Consider the following 22,688-nt stretch of genomic DNA (forward strand, 5'->3'; position numbering starts at 1 on the left):
GGACACCAGCAGGAACCTTACAAACAGGTAGGGAAGTGGGAAAGGCAGGTGAGTCGGCTGTGGAATAACTTTGTATCTCCTGAGTCGATATCTCTTCCACCGCACACTTCCACAACATAATAACATTGTCCAGACAGAGCTTATGACGTGGTGTTTTAAAACCTTGTGGTCTCCACACATCATTCGCCACAAACATAAACAATCTCGTCAAGTACAATCGTCCCAATGTTGTTCTTCTGAGTGACCACATGTGCATCAGAAAGAGCTGATGGACAATTTGTATCGAGCTCTGAGTTTACATCGTACACATTTCCGGGTGGTACTTTCCCTTCGACAGTAAAACACAATTCAGGAAATTCACTTTGACTGATACAAGATGTTTTGTTTATCTCTGTCTGTCGTACAGGAGCCTCCAGGTCTTTCTGACCATCTTTGGAAAGATTCTTCAACTATGTTCCCTTCTTGAAGATAAGATGGTTTCGAGAGGGGGGGGGGGGCATTGGGATTCCCATGTTTGTATGAGATTATAACCGTGTGTAGCTTTTCTTGGTTACTTGATGCAGCTTTCTTCGCTGGAAGAGCATGGGACTTGATTTATTTGATAATCCTAGCCACCTGGGGTAATTGGTTAGGTGAGAGCGGATTGGTTATACCCTCCAATTGTGGGTGAGAGACGTGATTGCGTCTTGTTATTTATTTGCATGTTCACTGGGATTAGCAGTGCAGATGGTACATCAAGATATTTTGTTTGTGTCTGTCCTCCAGAAACCTCAAAGTTTTTCCGACCATCCCTTGAAAAGACTCTTCAACCTTGTTCCTTTCTTGAAGGTAAGATGGCATGGATGACTCCAGGTACGTGATATAAAATACCATATTGGGATGAAGGTTAAAATTTATATACAACATTAAACCGGTAAACCAGTTCAGTTGCAGTTTGTAATAAAACACAGAACCACCGCTGCCTGATACAGTACCAGCTGCTACACTGCTAACTGTAGCAACAATCAGCCTAGACGCCTTCAGAAGGCTTTTATTTGGCAAATCAGGAGCCCACCTCTTGAGGAAATGGATCAATCCAGGGACATATTTCTGGCTCACTGGTTGTCATCAGCATGGAGTGGATACCCCTTGGGCTGAGGAGATTGGCTGGTAGACCATCCTGTGGTGTGTGTGCACGTCTGTGTGCATGAGTGCATCTGTGTGCGCTTGTTGTGTGAGAGAGTACAACTTTGACTCGAGGACTCAAACTCGAAGAAGAAGATGAGTGAAAACCTATCCTTTTTGACATTGTTGCTCTTTCTATTCTAACGCAGCCCCGGAAAACAAACTGGATATCAAAACTCTCTCAGGGTAAGTCATTATGTTCCATTATGTTCATTTTCATCTTTGTTCTATTTGCCATACATGATGAGATTGCAGATTGAATCGAATTCACACGCATTGAACAGAACACCACAAATGTAAGTATGTTTATTCACTTCTTTTTTTTGTATACAAGATCGAGGCTCGTGAAAGAGCTTACACTTGAACAAGCATGTGGTAAGATGAACCGATTGGAGCAGAAGAAGAGCAGCAGACATTTGCAGTGAAGTTCGTCATAACCAAGTCTCGAAGAGAAGATACTCCATTGACTGAGATCCGGGTCGGGAAATTGACAGATTGTGCCAGTCCCCGTTGGTCGCAGAAGTCCTTTGCTGAAGAGCCATGACTGGTGAGAGAGGTACCCACACCCAGCCAACTGGCATGGTGACAGTTGAAATCACCACATATGAGGAAGAGACGGTTGGGATGAGTGGATAGAAGTTGGTCCATGTTGTCAGACAGCGAGATGTAGATGGAGTCATCACTGTTTGGTGGACGGTACAACACACACATGAAAAAACGGTGGGAGCGAAGGGGATGCCGTAGCCAGAGGTACTCCTGGGGGTGAGATGGAGAGAGGGCAGTGCAGGGCGAGTGAGGAAGAGAGTTTTTGATAAAGATAGCAACCACACCACCAAGACGAGGCTCAGGTCTATCATACCGGAGGAGGGAGTAACCAGGGAGAGATATTAAGGAATCAGAGACATCTTGAAGGAGGAAAGTTTCTGTTAAGCAGATCAAGTCTGGTTTGTCAGAAGCAACCTGAATGGAGAGATCAATCAAGTTTGAGCGAAGGCCCCAGATGTTTGAGGTCCATACCGTTAATGAAGAGGAAGGGGGAGCATCGGATACAGGACAGGGGAGGGAGGGGGGGTCGGGTAAGATGTGGAAGAGGAGGAGGAGGTAGGGAGAGCTGTTGAAGGTGTGTCAGAGATTTCAGAATAGTTCGGAGGAAGGGAAGGATGAGGAGGACAAGGGGTTTGATGGTGATTGGGTGAGGCACAGCGAGGTGTTGTTTGAGGGGGGGGGGGGCAGAGAGAGGAAGAAGGTTGGAGGAGATGGAGGTTGACAGTTGGAAGGGAGAGGAAGCAGGGAGGACGCTTTGAGGAGGAGGGGGGAGAAGGGAGAATTGGAGAAAAAAAAGTCGGGTGGGGAGATTTGAAGGGGAGAGGGGAGTTTTTAAGGAGAGGGGTGAAGGTGTAATTTAGGAGGAGCGAGGTGAGGGGGGAGTTTGGGAGGGGATGGTGAGGGGGGAATTTAGGAGAGGGAGGGGTGAGGGGGATGTTTAGGAGGGGAGGGGCGAGGGTGGAGTTTATGAGGGGAGGGATGAGTTTGGATTTTAGAAAGTGTTGGACAATTATAAATGGAAAACGAACATTTATTGCAAAATTAGTTTCTTGTGATTTTCAAGTCAGAGATCCTTTTGAAAACGTTGGAAGAACGAACGAACACGAACAAAGAAGGAAATAAATAATGTATATATATGTATTTTTTTAATTAAGATTTTAAACAAAGGGTAAGATGTTCGGGGGAAGTATGGGGTGAAAAGAAGACTCGGAAAAACTGTGAGAGAACGAAAATAAATGGACCACAATCGACCGCTGAGAGAAGACAACAAGGCCTCAAGGCAGTAAACTTGAAAGACCAGGCCTCAAAATCGCGGCAGGAAATAACCGACGATTTTATACAGGTGTGCATGATTTACACCAAGATCTTCCTAGAGACACACAGTAGGTACACACACCGTGACATAAAAATACAGTTTTGACAAAAATACAAACGGGAACAATTACTTAACTTTGATAGCATGGAGAGCGTGGAGATCTTCGAAAAAACACAACTTCGCCTGCAAAACCGGAAGCGGCAGTTCCCTTCTTCAGGCAAATTTCAGGTAAATTACCTTTTCTTCAGGTAAAACTTTGGGTAAATTACCTTGTCTAGTTTTGATCATTTATAACTTATCTCCTATTATTTGAAGCACAATGAAACCAAGAAACCACTTTCTCTGGGTTAATCTGCTGGTGGTCTTTATCTGAACTCCTCGCTCATGTTGCCAAGGAAGATAGGTGTTCAGGTCCCTCGTGCGATGGAATTGTTCATTGTCTACCAATGTCTTTGTAATTCACATTCAAGTACACAGGTGTTTATATCAATATCCTTGTCCCCTAATTGATGTATGTATCTTTGAATCAATGAAAGTTGAAATAAGCCTTTTAACACTCTCTTTGCTCTTGTTTACAGGACTAACATCTTCCTGGAGCGAGTACTTCAACCGAGCCGCCACTCAACACTGGCAGATGGGAATGATGATGAATTACCAAAAATTTATTACACTTGTCGTGTTCCTCAGCCTCATCATCGAGGTATAAAAGTGATATAAGCTCATGGGCTTTGGTTAACAATCTCGTTGACAGACCATTTCAGAGTTTATTTTGGGTGAAAAAGTTCAAGTGATAAAATGCAGTCCCAAACGGAATTACACCTCAGATTGAACAAGTGATGCTAAACAGCAGGAGGTCATATACCCAAGGATCCATCGCTACTTGGTGGAGGAGTAGACCGTGGGGTTTGTGATTAGTCTCAGTCAAGATTGAGAAATGTCAGGTTTTAAATTTTAAAATATCCCAAAATAACAACCCAACAAAAATATGCCAAGACACAAGGTCCTCTCTTAATGTGTATTGTTTGCTGCTCTTTGTGTTACAGATCATAAATGGCTTCCAGAATCACCGACATCGCAACAAATGCTGTAAGTTCAAGCTTCTGGAATTGAGATTGGGGACATTTTACGAAAGTACACTAATAATAAAATAAAATTAACTTGAGGAATTGCCACTCCATCTGGTAATGATTTTGTTAACTCATTCACAGCCTGCACGGGAAAAAACTACACGAAGAGCAGAAGCACCGGGAGACGGAATGATGGGATCCCGGAAGTGGATGCTCTTATGGTGATCATGGAATCACAGCAGCATCACACATCGCGACCACCAGCTCTTCAGAATCAGACGGCCATGCTACAGAGAGGTGATGGTTTATCCACAGTGATGCAGAGCGGCTTCAGATCATGTGGCATCAGATCAGAGGCCCGAGAGAATGTGTCTCTTGTGTCTCATGGAATGGAGAATGGAAATTTAGAGTTTTGTACAATCCTCAATTTGATGTCCATTTGGTTCACGACAAACAATCAGCAAGTGATCATCACTGTTCATGCATCCCGACATGTAAACACCCGATGGTGTATGATTGAATCGGATTCAGTCGGAATCGGAATACCCAACCAACTAGGAATACCTGTACAGTGTGAACTTGGCCAGTCAGCCTGTAAGAATGCACTGGGATCACCTGGATCAACTAAATACATCCTGACATCTAAAAGTTCCTCCCCAGTCCTTGAGCAACAGGGATGGTCTGATATTACTCACCATCTGGTATCACTAGTATCAGATAATGTAACTGAACAAGGCAACACTCATTTTGCAATAAATGTTCGTTTTCCACTAACCGTCCAACACTTTCTACAATCCAAACTCCACCCTCCCCTCCCAATTTCCCCTCTCCTCCAAACTCACCCCTCCCCTCCTAATCTCCAAACTCACCCCTCCCCTCCCAATCTCCCCCATATCTGAACTTAGTGATATTCTGTCCATTGATCTTTTTCTGTCACAATATCTGTTTCATGTTCATTTTTCCTCTTCTTTCCAGGATCTTCTCTCTGTCATGGTGAAGATGATGAGAGTTCTTCCGGTGATGAGAGTACTTCCGGTGATGAGACTACTTCCATTGATGGTAGTTATTGCAGACCTGATCTTGGAGAGTACGAGGTGCAGCAGGTGGTGGTAAGCAAGACATTCAATTTCCTTTTTGTGCCTCTGTTACCGAAGTCGCCGGAGGCATTATGTTTTCAGGTTGTCCGTCCGTCCGTCCGTGATAGGTTTTCATTACCGCGATAACTTGAGAACTGCTGAAGGGATCTTAGTCAAACTTGGTGCAGGTATGTATAATGAGGTAAAGATTAACTGATTAGATTTTGGGGTCACGAGGTGAAAGGTCAGAGGTCATGTTTGGAAAAATCCTGTTACCGCAATAACTTGTGAACCAGTGATGTGATCTGCCCAAAGTTGATACAAGGATGTATTATGATGCTGAGATTAAATTATTTGATTTTGGCGTCAAGAGGTTAAAGGGTCAAAAGGTATCTGTGATAGGTCTACAACTTGAGAATGACTGAAGCGATCTAATTCAAACTTGGCACAGGTATGTATAATGATGTAAAGATGAACTGATTAGATTTTCTGGTCAAGAGGTCAAAGGTCACAGGTCATGTTAAGTAAAAAATTATGTTGCTGCGCCAACTCCTGAACCAGTAATGGGATTTTGAACACACTTGGTGTTAGTGTTTATGATACAAACATGAACTGATTGGATTGTGGCATCAACAAATTAAAGTTCAGAGGTCACGCCAGGTAAAAATGTGATAACTTGAGAACAGCTGATGGGATTTAAATCAAACTTGGTGCAGGTATTATAATGATGTAAACATGAACTGATTAAATTTTGGGGGGAAGAGGTCAGAGGTCCTGTTTCGGAAAAAATATTTTGCTGTTCTAACTTGTGAACCGGCAATGGGATTTTGCCCAAACTTGGTACAAGTATATATTATGATGCAAAGATGAACTTCTTATATTTTGGCATCAAATGTGAGAATTGAGGTGATTTTGTGATTTTATTGAGGTCAGAGGTCATGTCAGGTAAAATGTGATAACTTGAGAACAGCTGATGGGATTTAAATCAAACTTGGTGCAGGTATTATTATGATGTAAACATGAACTGATTCAATTTGGGGTGAAGAGGTCAGAGGTGCTGTTTCGGAAAATATCTGTTGGTGTTCTAACTTGTGAACCGGCAATGGGATTTTGCCCAAACTTGGTACAAGTATATATTATGATGCAAAGATGAACTTCTTATATTTTGGCATCAAATGTGAGAATTGAGGTGATTTTGTGATTTTAGTGAGGTCAGAGGTCATTGTCAGGTAAAATGTGATTCTTGAGATCTTCTGAATGGATTTAAATCAAACTTGGTACAAGTTTCAAGTTCACAAACGTACAGTCGTTCTGTCGACGATTTTGCGATTTCCCAATTTTGTACTTTGTGATGTATTATGGTGTTTCTATCAGTCTTGTAAGTTCTGAAAACGTTCGAGAATAAAAGTTCAGTCTTATCAAGTGATGTACGTGTGAGTTGAGGCGACGCAAGTCGGGTGGTGCTATAATTACATGATGACATAATTGGTGGTATTACTCCATTTATTTATTATTCCAATTATTTCTTCCTTTTTAGTTCCCATGAGATATCTTAGTCGTTGATGTGAGCTGTCTAGCCTGGGTTTGAATCCCAACCCAGCTATAAACTGTCATTCCGGTGTTTCATAGGCCCTGTGATTCATCAATGTGTGTGTCGTCCTTCGGATGGACGTTAAACTGGTCATCCGTATGCCGGAATTAGTTGGTGGACATTAAAGATCCCATGATGTACTTCACAAAGAGGAGGCAAACTATCGCTGGCAACCTGAACACATTTCGAATTCCTGCCCCAACTTCGTACGCTGAGCTGGAGTGGTGACCTGACCAGCATTGTGGCCAAATATCTGCTCTGCCTAGACTAGGAGTTTCAATAAAAGGAAGAAGAGGAGATGCAAGGAGTAAAGGAAGAAGAGAATCAGGGAAAGGAAGAAAAAGATGCATTGCTAGCGAAACGAGAGGTGCAGAAGGGACAGAAAAAGGAACACCAATTAGAGCTGGAATCCACTAATTACCACTAATTACCAACCAATTATAATTATCGTTGCTTGTATGTGTGAATTATTATCTTCATTATGCTATTTCTGTCTCTTCGTGAGCGCAATGTTTCTACCACACAGGTCGAGGTTCTTTCAGAACGCTTGATCATGCAAGATGATCAATTCGATGAGATCACCGTGAAAAACAACAAACTTTCGGCGGATCTCAAAAAAGTTTCCAGCACCTTGTCGGAAGTGGAACTTCAGCTCGAGGAGCAGCAACAACAACATGAGGAACAGCAACAGAAGAACGTTGAGAGCTGCCAAAAGGTAAATAACCGTTATCAAACATGTGGGACTACAGATGGCCAAGGTGGTGAACATCATGCTCACCTGCACATGTTCTGATGAGTTTTAACACCTTGCACGGTTCATGCTGCTCTTGAGACTTTCACAAATGGAAGACTGTTGATTGAGATTTGTGAAACTAGTCCACCTGCTAACTACAGGAGAGCCAGGAAGGGTCATTCCTCTTTGGGGTATTTCGATTACAGTCGATCTATGGTCGGGTCTCAAGAACATTGGGTGTGTGTTCATTTACCAAGCTTCTTGTGGAGAGATCGTCAAGTGGTTTAAGCATTTGAGCAAGCACTCCATTCAAAACCGTGAAGGAACGGCTGGCTTGGCAAGCGCGAGCTAGCTGCTTGGTAAAGGAGCACAGCCCGAGCTTGTCCCTTTCAGTTTCGCGTTAAACAGAAGGAGCTTGTTTCAAAAGTTCACTACGAAAAACGCCACGTTAGCGCCAGGAAAGGCCATGTTATTAACCCAACATTTGTGGGTTATTTAGAGTACAGTAGATCTTCGCTCAGTTCTGTAAGTAAACCTTACTTCACGGATGTTGGGATTCCTCCAAATTTCTTAATTTAGTGTTTTAAAGAGCATTAGCGACTGTTTAAAAAGTTAATCACACGTGTTTGTAGTTCATAATAGCCGGCGAAGCCGGTGTTGTCAATAAACGCGTACGTATTATGTCGAAAACCTCATTATGCCTTGGCTTGAGAATTCCGAAGCGCAATGGAGGCCGCCATCTTGCGGATGCGGAAGTATGCATAACAAATTGAAAACGTTCAATAGGAATTTCTTTCACCCGTCATTGTTTGATTCACAATCTTATGCACCTCTAATTTATTATTAAAATACTTTAAGACCAACCTCGGCCCACACGGGCCTGGTTATCTTCAACGAAACGCGTCACCAAACACCGGACCCAATGAGAGTCGAGCATTTGAAAAAATATTTCTAAAACCAAATCACGCACTGGAGGCCGCCATTGACCGGATGCGGAAGTTTGCATAAACCAATTGCGAAAAAGTTCAATCGGAGTTTGTTTCACCCGTCTTTCTTTGATTCACCATCTCATGAACCTCTAATTTGTAATTAAAATACGTTAAGACCAACCTCGTTATCTTCACCGAAAATCGTCACCAAACACCAAAACCAATGAGATTCGAGCATTTGAAAAAGAAAAATTTCAAAGCTTATTACGTGTTTCGGAGGGTGAAATCGGCATCCAATATTCTAAAATTGACGAAGAATTATTTTTTAGAAATCTCGTGGTCGTCGGGGATAGTTTTTCACCGCCAGAAATATGGTATAAGCGGTTTACATATTTAGTTTAGAAATACGGATAGTTTTTCACGGCCAGAAATACGGTATAAGCGTTTACATATTTAGTTTAGAAATACGGATAGTTTGTCACAGCCGGAAATATCCGAAGTTGAGACGGAATTCACCGAATTCATCACTGCAAGCTAACTTCTTCTGGTGGAGGAAGCCGCAGTGCCCGGAGAGAACCAGTCCTGACAGCGACTGAAGTTAGAAGACTACACACAAACTGTGAAAACGTATGTTAAGCCCAGTTAAAATTTCTTAAAATAGGCCTTAAGCTAGCACATCGTATAGTTACTTCCTTAAGCTTCTTGTGACATTTATTGTATGCAGGTATTGGGGAGGACTGTCTGCTCTTCTCTTTTACCAAGTCATACCAGGTACGGTACCTACACCGACCTACTATCAACTACCTAACCTACTGATGCCATAGTGATGGGTAAAATAGTGGCAAGAGGCTTTGGCTTCGCCAGCTCATTGTGGCTTTGCAGTCGGTACTAGTATTTTTACTTCCAGTAGAAGCTGTTGATCACACAGAAACGCCATTATAGCAATAAGATATTTATACACGTTATCACTGCAGGAAAAACACCTTGGGGAAGTCGGACATTATTAGTATGAATATTATTTTGTATTAGCATCAATAATATGCGATTATCATTAATTTTGTTATTAAAAGCGTCTTTGGAAAAACGCCACGATAAATCTTCTTTGGAAAAACGCCACGATAAAGCTAATTTAACATTTATATACACCTCAACGTTCAACCCCATTGACGGCAATGGCGGGGAAACTCGCCCAGGGGGAGAAAACCCCCTTGGGGAGCGGGGCAAATGAATGTGCTACAACCTTCATTGTGCAACCCTTCGTCATCCTGTCAGGTTTGGTTGAGATTCGTCTTGGATAAGTAACGACAGAATGTGTTGGCGTCAAAAATTCATCAGATCAGACACGAAATGGCGTATTTAGTGTGATTCCATGTGAACTTTGCACTGAAACCAGAATTGATCCCACTTTAGACTTGAGAAGACACCTCCATAAAGTATTGATTATGTGTAGATCAGAAAACAGTAACTTTAACTGTTGATTACACTGTCATGTACCACACAGGTCGAGGTTCTTTCACAACGCTTGATCATGCAAGATGATCAATTCGATGAGATCACCGTGAAAAACAACGAACTTTCGGCGGATCTCACGAAAGTTTCCAGCACCTTGTCGGAAGTGGAACTTCAGCTCGAGGAGCAGCAACAACAACATGAGGAGCAGCAACAGAAGAACGTTGAGAGCTGCCAACAGGTAAAGAACCGTTATCCAACATGTTGGATTACAGATGGCCAAGGTGGTGAACATCATGCTCACCTGCACATGTTCTGATGAGTTTTAACACCTTGTAGGATTCATGCTGCTCATGAGACTTTCACAAGTGGAAGACTGTTGATTGGAAAGTAGAACAGAAAACAAACTTTCCTGTCAATGACACCGTCATGTTTCTGTCGCACAGGTCGACCTGCTACCTGAGCTGTTGAAAGCAAATGAGCATAAACACCATGGGCTCGCTGTCCAATTTGAAGGACTTTCAGGGCATCAATCACACCTGAGCAGCAGGTTTGCTGCATTGGAACAGCAGCAGCAAGAACAGCGAGAGAGGCAGGAGCACCAGGATGTTGATTACCATCAACAGGTGAGCAACCGTTATCAAACAATGTGGGACTTGCTCTGCAATGTGTAACTGGTGAACACAAAAGAGCAGATACCAAAGAGTTGAAGATAATGTTTCCCTTGATGTGTATTATGTGTTTTAATCACTTGCAGGTGACGCAGCTGGAGACGGATTTGGAGGATCGAGACAACCGCTGGAGAGACGTGGCCGTTAAAAACCACAACGCCATGAAAGCGATGTACGAGCTGTTCAAGTGGATGGAGAAATTGAAAGAGAAGGAACAGGTGTGCCGAAAGAACCAGCAGCAGGTGTATCGATCACAGCCAAATAAGGTACCGCAGCACAATCTCAAGAAGCCAACACAAATACTACAGTTAACCCATGAAGTGCTCCATTTACTGCTCGTTCGGCCATAAATGCTTTTTGTTAACGGCTTTTCTCCACCAATTAGAAGCAAGATTTCCATAAGTTACCTGGGAATTACACATTGAAAGAAAAGTCATGATTCGTTCTTTTGGTTGACGTCAGTTTAAACTCATTTACTGGAGGATAGTGGCCCAACGCTCTTTATGGGTTGACAATGCTTATGGGTTGACAATGTTTATGATAACAGTTTATGGGGTAACTTTAAAGGTTAAAAACAACATTGTTGGGCAGTCATCAAAACACGGAAACCAACTCGCATTTCTGAACATTCGAATCATTTTCCAATCTGGTTTTACTTTGGAACACGATATTTACTGGTGAAGAACTCGTCCTCAGGTTCGGGTTAATTCCGTCGAAAATGGCGTATTTTAGTCTAACTTGTAATATCGACTTTCACCACCAGGAGGCGCGACACGATAAACATTTACATAGAGAGAATTGGTGTACACGTCCACCCTGAACCCTGGGGACTGAATTGTTTTTACCCTCTAAAACTTTCCTGTGCACACCCTTCATACAACCAAAAGTTTTCAACTCATTCTGTCCAGTGGTTCAGGAGTGCATGGATGTCAAACAAACACACAAACAAGTACAGATACATTCAAAGTACACCGACCCAATGCCAAATAATTAAATATCCTACAGCGCGGCATGTCCGGGTGCCTATGGCGCCCGACAATACCGCAGTGCAGCTCATAGAGACTGCATTGGGAGGGAGAGGTGTACGCTAATTGATTGATTAATTGTATAATTAAAATCAATAAAAGATTATCACAAAATATTTTCTTAATAAATTGGCTAATAGCATAACTAAACCACTAGTGCTTCATCCGAAGATGTTTCTTTTAGAAATGTAATTAAATATGTCATCAATAAAAAAATTAATAATTGATTGATTAATCAATAAATAATTAATCGATTAAATGATTAATCAATAAATCAAATATATCCTTGATAGCCACATCACTTGGTCGCTGTCATGTCCAAATATTAGCTACCCAGCTCAAAAGGTGCCTGAGATATTGGCCAAATGAGAAAGAAAATAAATAAATGATGAATAATGAAAATAAATAAATAATAATCATTAAAAAATTAAATTATCAATCATTTTGGTCACAGAACACATAAACCACCACCATTTCATCAGAATCTGTAACTGAAAAAAAAAAATTTGGGTCATTAATCAAATAATTAAATGATTAATCAATAAATCAAATATATCCTTGATAGCCACATCACTTGGTCACTCATGTCCAAATATTAGCTACCCAGCTCAAAAGGTGCCTGAGATATTGGCCAAATGAGAAAGAAAATAAATAAATGATTAATAATGAAAATAAATAAATAATAATCATTAAAAAATTAAATTATCAATCATTTCGGTCACAGAACACATAAACCACCATCATTTCATCAGAATCTGTAACTGAAAAAATAAAAATTTTGGTCATTAATCGAATAATTAAATATTTAATCGATTAATTGATTAATTAATAAATCAAAAATAGCCTTTGCAGCCAAATCACTTGGTCACTCATGTCCAAATATTAGCTTCTGAGCTCAAAAGGTACCTGAGATATTGGCAAAATGAGAAAGAAAATAAATAAATGATTAATAATGAAAATAAATGAATAAAAATCATTAAAAAATTAAATTATTAATCAATTCGGTCATAGAACACATAAACCACCACCATTTCATCAGAATTTGTAACTTAAAAAAAAATTTTTTTGGTCATTAATCGAATAATTAAATAATTAATCGATTAATTGATTAATTGATTGACAAGAAAGAAAGACAAGTACAGATACATTCAAAGTACACCGCCCCCATGCCAAATAATTAAATATCCTACAGCGCGGCATTGCCGGGGCGCCTTCGGCGCCCGACAATACCGCAGTGCACCTCATCGAGGCTGCATTGGGAGGGAGAGGTGTACGCTAATTGATTGATTAATTGTAGAATTAAAATCAATAAAAGATTATCACAAATTATTTTCTTAATCAATTGGCTAATAGCATAACTAAACCACTCGTGCTTCATCCGAAGATGTATCTTTTAGAAATTTAATTAAATAAGTCATTAATAAAAAATTAAATAATTAATTGATTCACCAATAAATAATTAATCGATTAAATGATTAATCAATAAATCAAAAATATCCTTGATAGCCACATCACTTGGTCACTGTCATGTCCAAATATTAGCTTCCCAGCTCAAAAGTTAAAAGGTGCCTGAGATATTGGCCAAATGAGAAAGAAAATAAATAAATGATTAATAATGCAAATAAATAAATAATAATCATTTAAAAATTGCACTATCAATCAATTCGGTCACAGAACACATAAACCACCACCATTTCATCAGAATCTGTAACTGGGGGAAAAAAAAAAATTGTCATTAATCAAATAATTAATCCATTAATTGATTAATTGATTAATTAATAATTTATTAATCAATAAATCAAAAATATCCTTGATAGCCACATCACTTGGTCACTCATGTCCAAATATTAGCTTTTGAGCTCAAAAGGTGCCTGAGATATTGGCCAAATGAGAAAGAAGATAAATAAATGATTAATAATGAAAATAAATAAATAATAATCATAAAAAATTAAATTATAAATCAATTCGGTCAGAGAACAAATAAACCACCACCATTTCATCAGAATCTGCAACTTAAAAAAAATTTTTTTTTTTGTCATGAATCAAATAATTGAATAATTAAAGAATTAATAAATTAATAAATAAATAATAATAATAAACAAATTAAATTATTAATCAATTCGGTCAGAGAACACATAAACCACCACCATTTCATCAGAATATGTAACTTATATAAAAAAAATTTTTTAGTCATTAATCGAATAATTAAATAATTAACCGATTAATTGATTGATTAATTAATAAATCAAAAATAGCCTTTGCAGCCAAATCACCTGGTCATTGGCATGTCCAAATATCAGCTTCCTAACTCAAAAGGTGCCTGAGTTAATGGTCAGAAGAGAAAGGAAATTTAATTAATTAAATAAGTACTTAATTAATCGCTAATAATTAAATAACTCCTCAATTAATTGATTAATCAAAAAACAAAAAAATAATATTTTTGACAACGGACTTGCTCACTACTGTGCCGAAATTTCAGCTTCCTAGCTCAAAGGATGGCTGAGATATCGTCCGGACCAGTGTTTCCCAACCGTTTTCTGATCGAGTACCACTTGGAGGTCCCGTACCGTCGCCGCGTACCACCTGGTTTCAGAAAAACCCAATCCGCGTACCACCTGGTTCCAGAAAAACTCAATTCGATAAGATATCAGGCTTATTTCAATTTAATGCGAGGGCTGCATCTGTTTCTTCTCCACCAGCTGGTCGATGCGGGGCATAACTTTGCTCACAGCACATCGGAAATCATGAAATATATCAGAAATCAGAAATAAAAAAATTATCAGGCCAAATCATTTTTTTTAAAGGTTGTCGCGAACCACCTGGAAGGCCCTCGCGTACCACTAGTGGTACGTGTACCACAGGTTGGGAAACACTGGTCCGGACAAACAAACAAGAAAGAAAACAAGAAAACAACCAGAGTGAAAACTGAGTACTCACTTTCAGCGTTCGTCACTGTCGAGCTCCCTTCGGTGCCCAGCAATGACGATTTGCAATGCCTGGAGATGGCATAGGAAAGGAGCGGTGTACAACAGAGTGAAAACTGAGTACTACCTTTCAGCATGCGTCACTGCCGAGCTCCCTTCGGTGCCCAGCAATGACGATTTGCAATGCCTGGAGATGGCATAGGAAAGGTGCGGTGTTCAACAACCAATAAAACAAACAACCAGAGTGAAAACTGAGTACTCCCTTTCAGCGTGCGTCACTGCCGAGCCCCCTTCGGTGCCCGGCAATGACGTTTTGCAATGCCTGGAGATGACATAAGAAAGGTGCGGTGTACAACAAACTATAACTGCACTCAGTAGAGACATACCTCCGCAAGGTGAACAGGTCACGTTTTGTATCCCAGAGTAGACCAGAAAATCACAATACAGAATCACATTTAATCAAAATCATCCGTCCACAACTTTTTGACAAATCCGGCTTTGTAGCATTTTTGGCCCAATCTCCCGATGGTGAAGAATCGCTTTAAAATTATAGTAGCTGGATCCGGAGCTTCACCAAAATCTAATAATTTCGTCCTGCTCACGTCTCTGACAAATTTCGTCTGCATCCATCCACAAATTTTTGAGATATCTTGTTCACAAATGGACAGATGGACAGACAAACTGACAAACGGACAGACAGACAGACAGACAGACAGGGGTGAAAATATAATCTCCATCCACCTTTGGTGGCGGAGGTAACAAACACACAAACAGACAAACAAATAAACAAACAATCAAACAAACACACAAACAAACAGACAAACACAAACAAACAAACAAACACACAAACAAACACACAAATGGACAAACACACAAACAAACACACAAATGGACAAACACACAAACAAACACACAAACAAACACACTAACAAACAAACACACAAACAGACAAACACACAAACAAACACCAAACACAGAAATAAACACACAAACAGACAAACAAATAAACAAACAGACAAACACACAAACAAACACCAAACACACAAACAAACAAACACACAAACAAACACACAAACAAACAAACACACAAACAGACAAACACACAAACAGACAAACAAACACACAAACAGACAAACACACAAACAAACACACAAACAAAGACTTCTCCAGTGATAAATTGGATGATTGCTATTATTATGATGATTATGATGATTATTATGATTATTATTATTAATATTATCATTTTTGGAGCAGGTGCGGTGTTCACTTTACAGTATTGTCAATTTCATGTTTTCTGCTGCTGTTTTATTTGAAAAACTCTTCATTTGTTTCCACAGGGTGCTCGCGTTGTTAAGCACGTCGTCCCAAGTGGTCTGGACCTCAAAACTTCCAACAATACCTGGAGGTCCAGCACGAAAACAGGGATGACAAGTTGTGATCAAGTGAGTTTGGTGTGTTCTATTTGAGAGGATGCTCATTTGTGTCGATTTCACGTTAAAACATCAAACTTTCCTTTCTTCTCTCATTTATTATGATGATTATTATGATTATTATTATTAATATTATCATTTTTGGAGCAGGTGCGGTGTCCACTTTACAGTATTGTCAATTTCATGTTTTTCTGCTGCTGTTTTATTTGAAAAACTCTTCATTTGTTTCCACAGGGTGCTCGCGTTGTTAAGTACGTCATCCCAAGTGGTCTGGACCTCAAAACTTCCAACAATGCCTGGAGGCCCAGCATGAAAACAGGGATGACAAGTTGTGATCAAGTGAGTTTGGTGTGTTCTATTTGAGAGGATGCTCATTTGTGTCGATTTCACGTTAAAACATCAAACTTTCCTTTCTTCTCTCATTTATTATTTTGACACCTCACCAATGACACCTCCTTTGTTTTATTCCCATTTCCTTCCCCAAGGATGTATGTCGACAGTTTCGAGTTCTCCTCAACAAAATGACACCAGAAAATTTTGGCCGCCTCATAAATCAGATGAAGAGGGTCAATATCACCAAAGAAGAAGATCTTGAGGACATTGTACAGCTTGTCCTGGACAAGGCGATAAAGGAATCCAAATTTTCTGAGGTGTACGCACACGTGTGTCACCACCTTGCAAAGGTGAGTTAAGTTAACCACTACCACAACTCATGAGAGGAAGAACACCATACCAACAGACATCATTTTCTGAAACTTGTGAAATATCTGCTCTGCGCCCCTCCTATCACCTCCTACCACCTCCTACTACCCCCTCCTACCACCACCCCCTCCTACCCCCTCCTACCACCCACTCCTAACACCCACTCCTTACACCTCCGCCTACCATCTCCTACCACCCCCATCTTACCACCACCTCCTACCATCCCGTCCTACCACCTTCTCCTACCACCTTCTCCTACGACCTCCTCCTACCACCTACTCCTACCACCCCCTCTTACCATTGCCCTCCTACCATTTTCTCCGACCACCGCCTCCTTCCACCTCCTACCACCCCCTCTTACCATCTCCTCATACCACCTCCTACCACCCCCTACCACACCCTCCTTCCCCACTCCCCTTTTCACAAACTGATACACAGTGTGCATTACTCTCATTTCCTTGGTGATATTTCCTCCCAAACTTGTTTACCCTCCATTGCAGGCCTCACTGCACTCCTTCCCTTCTTTTTTTCACTCCCTCTATTACAGGCCTCACTGCACTCCTTCCCTTCTTTTTTTCACTTTTGATTTTCTCAATTTATCTCCCTTGACCCACACCTGTTTAGAAAGTATTTAATAAACAGGTACCCCCTTTTCTTCAACAACATCCACCATTCTTTCATGTTTTCATAGATTGAGGTACAAGGAAGAGATAAACCTGGAAAGGTCCTCAACTTCCACACGCTCCTCATTGAAAGCTGCAAGAATGAGTTGAGAATGGGGAATGATGGGAACTCCAGCTCGGATGATGACGCATCCAAAGAGAAAGGTCGACAGCGCGCGCTGGGCCACGTGGTCTTCATCGGGGAGCTTTTCAACGCACAGGTATTGGACGAATCATTTATCACCAACACAGGTAAGGGATTGCTCCAGGATGGGAATGAGCAATCTCTCGAGTGCTTCTGTCGTCTCATTGGAATTGCTGGAAAGGTCATCGACTCGACGCAAGCCAAAATGGTAATGAACCTTCACTTTGGAGTTTCCATAAACACATTTACTCTTCAACTTCCCCTCTAAAATCATCCTTCTTGGTCGTCTTCGTTTTGCTCACCGAGCACCATGTTTTTCTGTCTTCACAGATGGATGAGTATTTCACCTTTTTGGACAAATTAATGAAGGAGCGGAAAATTGTGCCACGCATCCGTTTCATGCTCCAGGATCTGGTAGATCTTCGTATGGTAAGTCACACCTATCGTCCTCAGGTGTGCCAATTCACAATGAATACCTGTCTCAAGCCGTCTACCGTCCCGGTTCCTCGAGCTCGGTCATGCTGATCTTTAGACTCCCTGCCCTCTTTTCAGTGAATTCCCAGACGGTCTTCACTGTTTTGTTTTAAAATGTTTAAACTTCCTTCTTCCGCGTTGTTTACTCTCTTCTATTACAATTCAGTCTTCTTCTTCTTTTCAAAAGGCTGTTTTCAAATCGCTCTTTAAATCATTCCCTTTATAAAAGTTTAACCTCTTACAGTTTTTCCCTTCTCAAAACTCTAAACTCACCTTCATTCCACCCTTCCTCCAACGTTTTCAAATGTATCTGACTTGAAAATCCCGAGAACCCCAGTTTGTTTGCAGTTGATGTTCGTATTTCATTAATCGTTACTTTTGTACATCTTCAGTGCCAAACCCTTCCCTGTCTGTTCCCTCCTCTCCTGGTACTCGCCCCGATCCTACCAACCCTATCTCTTACCAGCATCCCACTCCATACCCCCATTCCATCACTACCTGCCCGCTACCATTCCCTTTCAAAACTCCCCCCACACCCCTTCCCTTCAAAACTCCCCCATAAACTCTCCCCTTTAAATACCCCCCCCCCCCACACCCCTTCCCTTCTAATCTCCCCCCTCAACCCTCCCCTTCAAATGTCATCACGCCAGCTGGTTGGGTGTGGGTTCCTCTCTCACAAGCCATGGCATCTCAGCAAAGGACTTCTGTGACTCACTGGGACTGACACAATCTGTAAATTCCCGACCCGGATCTCAGTCAATGGAGTATCTTCTCTTCTAGACTTGGTTATGACAAACTTCCCTGCAAATGTCTGCTGCTCTTCTTCTGCTCCAATCGGTTATTCTGATCATGTGCTTGTTAAAGTGAACATCTCTCTGGCCATTCTCAGAGAGCCTCCTCAGCGCCGACGAGTCTGGCATTTCACTCAGGCCGACTGGCACAGTCTGCAAGCAGCCATCAATCACCTGGACTGGTCTCCCATCTCTACTGCCTCTGACATCAATTCTTCCTGGGAATTCTTCCAAAGCAAACTGCTCTCTCTCATGCACAGATTTATCCCATCTCGTCTTCAGTTGTCTTACCCTTCCTCCCATCCATGGTACACTGAATCTTGTGTTGAGGCAGTTGCCCTGAAACAACTTGCCTTTGCCTCTTCGAAGGCTAATCCAACTGAAGGCAATTTCAGTTCCTTCCACCAAGCTCGGAACAAGTGTGTGTCTACCCTCAGGAGTGCCAGGAAGCACTATCTCTCCACACTCAAGAATGAACTCTCAAACCTGTCTCCTTCATCCAAATCCTGGTGGCGTCTGGTCAAATCCGTTTCTGGTGTTTGTTCCCCCTCCCTTACCTCAAATGGTTACACAGTTGACACCGCACGTGACAAAGTCAAATGCCTCAACTCTGTGTTTGCTTCAAAATCTTATGTCCCAAACCCATCTCTCTCTGTTCCCACCTTACCCAGTCATACCCAGCTGCTCCTGTGCTCTGTGTCCTTCTCTCCCGACAAGGTGGAGAAGTTTTTTCAAACCTCGACTCTGATTCTGCAACTGGACCAGACGACATCAGCCCACGGGTCCTAAGATCCTGCTCTGCCGCTCTATCTCACCCTCTCTCTATTCTCTTCACCCTCTCTCTATTCTCTTCACCCTCTCTCCATTCTCTTCACCCTCTCTTTTGCTCAAGGTCATCTGCCATCTGCTTGGAAATCAGCCAACATTACCGCTTTACACAAAAAGGTGCAAAAACAGATCCTTGCAACTACAGACCAATCAGCCTGCTCCCAATTATCAGCTCATGGAATCCAATATTGCTTCTGATATCAAATCCTTCCTCTTCACTAATGGCTTGATCTCTGATCATCAATTTGGATTCAGACCAGGTCACTCCACTCTGGACATGCTGCTTCTGCCGTCTCAGCAATGGATGGAGGTCCTCAATGCCAAACAGGAAATCAGAGCTGTCCCCCTTGACATATCACGTGCCTTCGATACGGTCTGGCACCCAGCTCTGCTCACCAATCTCCCATCCTATGGTATCCATGGAAACCTCCACTCATGGCTTGCGGACTTCCTCTCCGGTCGTAGTCAACGTGTGGCCCTGAATGGGTTTCTCTCATCTCCCCTTCCTGTTCAGGCTGGAGATCCCCAAGGCAGTGTTCTGGGCCCTGTGCTTTTTCTGGTCTTCATCAATGATCTCTCTGACTCTCTTGAAAATCCTCTCTATCTCTTTGCTGATGACTCCACTCTCTGCCGCTCCATTCCTCATCCCTCAGATCGGCAGTCTGCAGCATCCTCACTCTCTGCAGACCTGGACAAAATCACAGAGTGGTCAAACAAGTGGAACATGTCTTTCAATCCTGACAAATCTCACACTCTTACTATGTCTCTCCGAAAAGACAGACTGGACGACCCTCCCATCTATTTTCTCAACAATCCTCTCCAAGAAGTTCTGTCGCCCAAGCTCTTGGGTCTCACTATCTGCCATGATCTTTCTTGGGAAGACCACATTTCCAAGCTGGCCTCCAAAGCCAGTCGCCGACTGGGCATCCTCCGTCGTGCGAAGTCCTTCCTTGGCACACCTGAGCTTCTCACCACATACAAGGCTTTCATCCGCAGCTCAATGGAATACTGATCTCCCCTCTGAGCCGGTGCTCCTGCCTCACACCTAGCTAGGCTTCACGCTGTTGAAACGAAAGCTTTCAGCATCATTGGAATCTCCTGCGATGAAGTTAACTCCGAGGGCCTTTCACTTACTCACTGCAGGCAGGTTGGTGGTCTTTCTGTCTTTTACCGACTCCTCTCCGGCCTTGCTCCCCCAGCTCTGTCTGTGCTCTGAACCCCAAATATTCCTATAGGTTGCACAAGATCTGCCTGCAACCCTCTTATGGTTAAATTGCCAAAATCTAGGCTCTCTGCTCACCTTCACTCTTTCATTCCTCTTTTCTCCCGCATCTGCAACAAACTCCTTCACTCTCTTCAATCCCACTTCTACCTCCATGTCTTCAAAACAGCTGTTCACCACCATCTCTTGTGTTCCCACATCCAAAACATTGATCTTTTTAACCCCCGTTAATCCATGCCAAGCCCACCTCTTGAAATTCCGTTTTCTTTCCTGAAATCCCCTGTAGCGTCCATCTTGTTTATACCGTGTACCCCGCCACAGCCCTCTCCCTTCCACAGATCTCCCAATGTGCATGTTCTCTACTGTTGTTGTGCTTCCCTCTCTCCCCCTCTTGTCTCCTGCTCCCGTTATTATATGTTTTTATACGAGTGTGTGTTGGCGCTTATACGAGCCTTGACTTTGTTTGAAAATAAAATAAATAACAAACCACCTGCATCCATAACCACAGGTATGCTCTTCCCTTCCTTAGTATAATTGGATTCCACGCCGAAAGGTCGAGCGACCAAACTACCTCCAAACGATACGTGAGGAAGCTCGTGCAGAACAACAGCGATGAAGGAGATCACACCACCACTGAAGTTACCATGTGCTGCTCTTTTATGACACAGCACATGGCACACACACACACACACACACACACATACACACACACACACGTACACCGTCACACATGCATACACATACACACACGCATATATATATATGCACATTTTTTACACACACACACATATACACATACACACACACACACACACACACATATGTACACCTACACACATCCCACATGTATATACATATTTAAAGTGTACGTGCCCTTCCCCTCTCCCCCCTCCATCCCCCTGCGCCCCCACCTCCCCCGTCCCTCCCTCCTCCCTCCCCCACCCGGCAACGCCGTGTACTTCTGCTCGTAACTAATAAAATTAAAACGAAGAAATATCTCTCTGTAATTTCCTGAAACTCGGTGAAATTCGATGAAATTCGCTCGGTGAATTCACTCTGTTTATCGGTGAAATTTTTCCTTTGGGCGGTGTATAATCGCTCCGAACGAAATATCAATCAGCAATTTCCCATCTGATAATTTATTTATTTTACATATGTGAATTACACGTCCATGCACACGTAAAATGGAGTTTGTTTTTGCACACGTGAAATGAACACGTGAACCTTTACTTCCGGATAATAATGCTGAATGAAATAAGAACGGAGATCCCAGAGTAGACCTTCCCGTCGTTTGATATGGACTCTTCTCTTCTCGGAAGTTCTTCTGCCTCTTCCGTTATCCAGCAGAAGAGGCGGTTAGAAGAGGAAGAGGCGGAAGAGAAGAGGTTATACTTACGCAGCAAAACTTGCAAGTGAAAACACAATCTGGATATTTGCATCAACTTGTGATGTCCTGTCATCTTTGTCTAATTATTCCATCATGAGCGCGAGTAATACATGTTTGGCCGCCATCTTGCTTCTCTTCTGCCTGTTCGGCGCAAAGCAATCTTCCGGAAGAGGCTTCTGTCTTCGGAAGAGACCAAATCGCACGCGCTTCAGAAAATCACAATACAGAATCACATTTAATCAAAATCATCAGTCCACAACTTTTTGAGATATCCTGCTATGTCGTTCTTGGCCCAATCTCCCGATGGTGAAGAATCACTTTTAAAATTCTAGGAGCCGAATCCGGATCTTGATGCAACATAGATTCAAACTATTGGGAACACAGCCTTAATTACACACATACTAATGAGATATCTATAGAGATCCTAAGGTGTGCTACGTGTTGCTCATGGCCTAACTAGGGTGCGACCTTTGACCTTTACACCAAAAATGGGATTATTTACAGGGGATTATTTATAAGGGAATATTACAGATATTTACAAAGTGGAGGGTTCTAAA

The 22,688-nt window shown here is 42.0% G+C and overlaps 2 protein-coding genes across 3 annotated transcripts; both read left to right on the forward strand.

Moving 5' to 3' along the window:
- Window positions 1-549: 549 nt before the first annotated feature.
- Window positions 550-16,283, forward strand: LOC144893052 (uncharacterized). Its single transcript, XM_078782668.1, has 11 exons — window positions 550-828; window positions 1,314-1,350; window positions 3,604-3,725; window positions 4,069-4,111; window positions 4,234-4,389; window positions 5,068-5,201; window positions 9,923-10,111; window positions 10,317-10,496; window positions 10,628-10,807; window positions 15,828-15,932; window positions 16,155-16,283. Exons 1-11 carry the CDS (start codon window positions 727-729, stop codon window positions 16,281-16,283), a joined length of 1,377 nt encoding a protein of 458 aa, XP_078638794.1. The 5' UTR covers window positions 550-726.
- Window positions 16,284-16,411: 128 nt separating this feature from the next.
- On the forward strand, window positions 16,412-21,738 carry LOC144892799 (eukaryotic translation initiation factor 4 gamma 3-like). 2 transcript variants are annotated; one of them, XM_078781129.1, is made up of 4 exons: window positions 16,412-16,603; window positions 17,314-17,637; window positions 17,760-17,858; window positions 21,274-21,738. In XM_078781129.1, exons 1-4 carry the CDS (start codon window positions 16,442-16,444, stop codon window positions 21,358-21,360), a joined length of 672 nt encoding a protein of 223 aa, XP_078637255.1. In that variant the 5' UTR covers window positions 16,412-16,441; the 3' UTR covers window positions 21,361-21,738. The 2 variants fall into 2 exon arrangements, with proteins under 2 accessions (XP_078637255.1, XP_078637254.1); XM_078781128.1 differs by lacking the exon at window positions 21,274-21,738 and having other exon boundaries at window positions 17,760-18,159.
- Window positions 21,739-22,688: the final 950 nt, after the last annotated feature.

Source organism: Myxine glutinosa, chromosome 7, assembly GCF_964187855.1.
Source record: "Myxine glutinosa chromosome 7, kmMyxGlut1.1, whole genome shotgun sequence".
Taxonomy (NCBI): Eukaryota; Metazoa; Chordata; class Myxini; order Myxiniformes; family Myxinidae; genus Myxine; species Myxine glutinosa.

What these genes read in the sequence shown, in the direction of transcription:
- LOC144893052 (XM_078782668.1), top strand. Translation starts at nt 727, where the DNA reads ATGGTACATCAAGATATTTTGTTTGTGTCTGTCCTCCAGAAACCTCAA. An exon ending in TCCTCAGCCTCATCATCGAG is followed by an intron (nt 3,726 to 4,068) that starts GTATAAAAGTGA and finishes TTTGTGTTACAG; the next exon opens with ATCATAAATGGCTTCCAGAA. An exon ending in GACGGCCATGCTACAGAGAG is followed by an intron (nt 4,390 to 5,067) that starts GTGATGGTTTAT and finishes TCTTCTTTCCAG; the next exon opens with GATCTTCTCTCTGTCATGGT.
- LOC144892799 (XM_078781128.1), top strand. Translation starts at nt 16,442, where the DNA reads ATGACACCAGAAAATTTTGGCCGCCTCATAAATCAGATGAAGAGGGTC. An exon ending in TGTGTCACCACCTTGCAAAG is followed by an intron (nt 16,604 to 17,313) that starts GTGAGTTAAGTT and finishes ATGTTTTCATAG; the next exon opens with ATTGAGGTACAAGGAAGAGA. An exon ending in ACTCGACGCAAGCCAAAATG is followed by an intron (nt 17,638 to 17,759) that starts GTAATGAACCTT and finishes CTGTCTTCACAG; the next exon opens with ATGGATGAGTATTTCACCTT.